At 52.7% G+C, this 5,508-nt stretch overlaps 1 protein-coding gene across 1 annotated transcript; it reads left to right on the forward strand.

Annotated features, from left to right (window-relative positions):
- Positions 1–4: 4 nt before the first annotated feature.
- LOC120227699 (retina-specific copper amine oxidase) lies at positions 5–4,634 on the forward strand (the record flags this gene model as incomplete). Its single annotated transcript, XM_039225757.1, has 4 exons — positions 5–1,184; positions 3,063–3,348; positions 3,587–3,716; positions 4,034–4,634. Coding segments are annotated over 4 exons (1,863 nt in total), but the record flags the coding sequence as incomplete, so codon positions are not given.
- Between the last annotated feature and the right edge of the window lie 874 nt (positions 4,635–5,508).

The raw sequence follows: 5,508 nt of genomic DNA on the forward strand, positions 1-5,508 counted from the left end.
TGAGCTGGTGGTGGGGCCTCTGCCGCACCCCTCCTACCTGCGGGATGTGACGGTGGAGCGTCACGGGGGGCCCCTGCCCTATCACCGACGCCCCATGCTGGGAACGGAGTTCGCCCAGATGTGGAAGCATTTGAAGGAGGTGGAGCTGCCCAAGGCGCCAGTCTTTCTGGCTTCGGTCTTCAACTATAGTGGCTCCACTCTGGCACCTCTGCATGCCACCCCCAGTGGCTTGCGCTCAGGGGACCGTGCTACCTGGATAGCCCTCTACCATAACATCTCAGGTGTTGGGATTTTCCTTCACCCAGTGGGGCTGGAGCTACTGCTGGACCACAGGGCCCTGGACCCTGCCCGCTGGGCTGTCCAGCGGGTCTTCTACCTTGGGCGCTACTACGCAGACTTAGGCCAGCTGGAGTGGGAGTTTAAGGCTGGCCGGCTGGAAGTTGCTAGAGTTCCTCTACCCCTGCCGGATGGGGCTTCATCCCTGAAGTCCCGGGCCCCCCCAGGTCCTCTCCCCCCTCTTCAGTTCTCACCGCAGGGCTCCCGATACAGTGTGCGAGGGAACCTGGTGACGTCCTCTCTCTGGACATTTACATTTGGTCATGGGGTGTTCAGCGGCATGAGGATTTTTGATATTCGGTTTAAGGGCGAGCGAGTGGCCTACGAAGTCAGTGTCCAGGAGTGTGTAACTGTCTATGGTGCCGATTCACCCAAGACAATGATGACCCGATACTTGGATAGCAGCTATGGACTTGGCCGTCACAGCCGGGGCTTGGTTCGGGGAGTGGACTGCCCCTATCAGTCTACAATGGTAGACATCCACATATTAGTGGGCACTGGGGCAGTCCAGCTGCTCCCGGGGGCTGTATGTGTGTTTGAGGAGGCCCAAGGACTACCCCTTCGGAGGCACCACAATCACCTGGAGAGTTATTTCTATGGTGGTTTGGCTGGCTCGGCCCTTGTAGTCAGGTCTGTGTCATCTGTAGGCAACTATGACTACATTTGGGACTTTGTATTCCACCCAAACGGGGCTCTGGAAGGGCGGGTCCATGCCACGGGCTATATCAACACGGCTTTCCTGAGTGGGGGTGAGGAGAGCCTCCTCTTTGGGAACCGTGTGGGGGAGCGAGTACTGGGGGCGGTGCACACGCATGCCTTCCATTTCAAGCTGGACCTGGACGTGGCAGGTGAGTGCTTGGGTGAGGATTGAGAGTTGGGGTGGAGGAGAGGGAAGGGAGACCCCCAAATCAAGCCAGAAGAAGCAGAGGGTGATATGCTAGTGCCACGATACATTGTGGCAGGAGTCAGAGACTGATTGGAGTGTATTCAACTGCAGTCAGCCTGAAATACTGTTCTGGCACAAGAGATGGGGTGCCCTCACCCAGCTCCCCTGACTTGCTGTGAAACGAGTGATTGTGAAACTAGTTTAAATGCAATGGCTGTGCCTGGCTCCCTTAGTCTCGAGTGACTCCGCGGATAGTGAATTTGCCCCATCAACTGGGGCTGGAGATGAGGCTCTGAGTTTTTCCTAACTGATTCTGAGGGTCAGTGGTTATGGGGAAAGCAGGGACCTAAGCAGAGATAGGAAGCAGTGTAACAAGGTTTTCAGAGTAGAGGTGGTCCTGGGGCATAAGAAGGGTGGGGATACTGGGTGGGGGTTGCCTCACAGGATTTCATAAAACTGGACAGAGTACAGTGGCCCCACCATCCTGGGGAGGGTCATTTCATGCCTGCCAGCACATGTCATAACCGGTCCTCCAGTGACACAGCAGGCACGCAATAGGCTTGCTGCAAGTGTAGAAAGGGATTTCTCAAGTGGGGCTCAAAGCACAGAGAGGACTCACTGCTCTGGCAGGGTTTTATTAAGAACAAAATAACTTCTTAAATCACAGAGACACAGAAAGGAAAATAGAAATCCACCAGCTCCTCAGCCTAACGGCGGTGGGGGGAGGGGGGAGAAGACAGGACAAGAAGTGACTGGCCAAGTATAATGCTCTGTAACCATATCTTGTGACACATTTTCTTATCCTCTTGAGTATAAAGACATACTTTGGGGTGGGAGGAAAACTAAGAAAATGCCATGTTTGAAATGAGCATATTAACTATTCTTGACATATTTGGAACAGGCCTTTCCTGATTTGAAGTTTCTCTTGAGCACTTTTGGTATTAAAGAGCCTGTCTTGGGAAGTAAAATCGAGTAACATTTATTAGATCCCTGTAGTGTGCAGCCCAGGCGCCTGCGCCCTGGCAAGCCGGCAGAGCAGTGCAGCACTCTGTACCATGCTGGGTGCTTTCATGGTAGGACCTGTTTAACTGCCCGAGTCTGCAGAAAAAGTATAATCCCGTGCCAAGTGGGAAGAGGAGTGTATACGTTACAAGTGCAATCGAATCCTGGGGAAGTTTCAGCCAATATAAAATCTAAATCTACTCACTTCTGAAAAAGAGAAAAACTGAAAGTGGTCCCCACGTTGTGGAGAAAGGAAGCAAGTTTCAGACCTGGGGGAAATATGCAGAGCACCCTGGAAGGGGACGTGCATTTTCCAGCCAGCTTTTCCAAGACAAATCTCTCTTTCATAGTCACAAGAATGTGACTCGCCACCTGCATATTCTTTTCCACTGACAGAGCTCAGCCATAGAACAGCTCTTACTATGCCCGCTGTAGAGATTCAGAAAGAGAATCAGAAAAAGAATCGGTCCAAGATCTACTAGGTAGAACAGTACTAATAGAATTTCGTGCAATGGTGGATATTCTCCATCTGTGTTGTCTGATACGTTAGCCACTAGTCACCTGTGGCAACTGAGCACTTGAAATGTGGCTAGCATGACTGAGAAACTGCGTTTTTAATTTATATGGAGCTAGCCATTTGCGAACTTAGCCCAACTGAACAGGGCAGGTTCAAAGAAGATGGGCTAGCACTCAAATCCAGACCTTCTGGCTCCCAGCAGAGTGCTCTTTGATGAACTCTGCTGCCCGTTGTCAGGCCAGTGCAGTGGGCATCGTGGGGAAGACGAGGGACTGTCTCACCTGGTGTGGAACTCCTTTCCCCCCCCCCTCCCCCTGGCAGGGCTGAAAAACTGGGTGGTAGCTGAAGACGTGGTGTTTAAGCCTGTGGCAGCCCCTTGGAGTCCAGAGCACCAACTGCAGCGCCCACAGATGACTCGCCAGGTCCTGGGAAGGGAGGACCTGACAGCTTTTTCCTTGGGAAACCCCCTTCCCCGCTACCTTTATCTGGCTAGCGACCAGACTAATGCCTGGGGTCACCAGCGCGGGTACCGAATCCAGATCCACAGCCCCCTCGGCATTCACATACCCCTGGAGAGCGACATGGAGAGGGCCCTCAGCTGGGGGAGGTGAGGAGGGCTCTGGGCACTGGGTGGTAGGGAAGGACTGGTCCCCTTCCCCCTTCCCAGCTCTTGGAGACCCCAACTCACTACCCTTAGCTTACCATTCACCCCTCTACCTCCTCTAAGATCCAAGTAGATATGGGATGGGAAATGGTCTCACACAGAATCTGATCCAAAGGACTTCTAGGCCAGTAACGGCCCCTGACATTTTCTGACACCACCTTCCTTCAACATTCCTGGTCAGATACCAGCTCGTGGTGACCCGGAGGAAGGAGGAGGAGTCACAGAGCAGCAGCATCTATTACCAGAATGACATCTGGACACCCACTATGGCCTTTGCTGACTTCATCAACAATGAGACCCTCTTAGGAGAGGTTGGTAGCCCTAGGGGCAGAGGAGAGGGTCAACTTATGCCCAATGTTTTGGCCGCCCAGCCCTTGACTGTAGGTTAGAGGGCATGGTAGGTTTCCAGTTCTCAGATTCAGGGGCCAACAAGGGCCATCCCTCTTGGGGTGAGATTAGCTCTGAGACCCTGACCACTCTGACGCTTCTCACAGGATCACCCTGCCTGCACTGTGGGTCCAGGGCTGGGCAGAGGTGGAAGCAAGGCTAGAGGCTGGGCATCGTGGCTGAAGGGGTGGTTCCCTGGGTCTCACCTCTAAAGTATTTCAGCCTCTCCCTCTCCCTGCAGGACCTGGTGGCTTGGGTTACAGCCAGCTTCCTGCATATCCCCCATGCTGAGGATGTCCCCAACACTGTGACTCTAGGAAACAGAGTTGGCTTCTTGCTCGGACCCTATAACTTCTTTGATGAGGACCCCTCCATCTTCTCCCCTGGCAGCGTCTACTTTGAGAAGGACCAGGATGCTGGGCTCTGCAGTGTCAACCCTGTGGCCTGTGTCCCCCACATGGCGGCCTGTGTCCCAGACCTGCCCCCTTTCTTTTACCAGGACTTTTAGCCCCAAGGGTGTGATGGGACATGGAGGGGAGTTGCTGAGATGTTTGTACCTTTCTCTCTGTTCTCAACTTCCTGCTCCCTTGGCTCTTACCTATTAATGTTCTTTAGGAAACAGCCTCCCGTACTATACCCGTATATACCCCCTCCATTAATTCTTATTTCCAGTTCATTTTAAATGATGAATTTATACAAATGATATTATTAAAATATTCAAGCAAAAACATCACAAATTCTACCACTCAGAAATAGCTAGTGTTCACATTTGGTGAACATTATACCAGACATTTCTTTATGCATATGCATTGAAATGGAAGAATAGATGGAATTTTGTGAAAATAGATGGTGTGTGTGATTTATAATAAAATGTATTACAAGATTTTTATTGCTTGAATCTTTCCTATGTGACTTTTGAAGTATCTAGAATCCACCCTCTACCTCCCTCTCTCCCCCGGGAATATTAAGGACTCTGGCCAAGGAAATTAGCAGTGGAAGAAGAGAGGGCAAGGGGGATAGACTTGGCCAAGGAATGCTGCTTGGGAAGCTACAGGGCTGGGGGTGGGGGTTTCCTTGGAAGGAGAACAATAGCTCCAAGTTACAGGAAAGGGAACATCTGGCCCTGGGAAGGTGGGGGTTGGGGACGAAGCCAGGCTGAGGGGGTCGGGGGTACTGCTCTGTGCAGACCCAGCTCCTTCCTGGTGGTGCTTTTCCAGGTTCTGGCTGATCAGTTGCATTATTTTGAAATCCCACTTTCCTTCTGCCTACCCCAGTTCTCCCCAGTTCCAACCCTGACCCAGACAGCGGAGTCTGATTTGGAGCCTGGAAGACAAAGCCATGTAAGGTCTGTGGAAATCGCTGCCCGCCCTGCTTCTGGCCCGCCCCCCAACCCCGGCCTGCCCCGCCCCCTCCCCAGCCTTCCCATGTCCTTCCCACCCTCCCCACCCTCAGTATCCTGAATCGCTGAATGCAGGGAACCTTAGCCAGAGTTCAGGAGCCCCCTGTATAGAAGCTAAGAGAGACCTTCCTCTGCTGACCTGAGAAGACACGTCTCCACTCCGGTTCAATTCTCTGTCCTGCTGTCACTGACAATGAACCAGAAGACCACTCTGGTACTCCTTGCTCTGGCTGTCATCACCATTTTCGCCTTGGTGTGTGTCCTGCTAGCTGGCAAGGGAGGAGATGGGGGTGAACCGGGCGAGTCTCCCCGCTGCC

The sequence above is a fragment of the Hyaena hyaena genome, unplaced genomic scaffold (assembly GCF_003009895.1).
Source record: "Hyaena hyaena isolate Hyena2069 unplaced genomic scaffold, ASM300989v1 scaffold_2838, whole genome shotgun sequence".
Taxonomy (NCBI): Eukaryota; Metazoa; Chordata; class Mammalia; order Carnivora; family Hyaenidae; genus Hyaena; species Hyaena hyaena.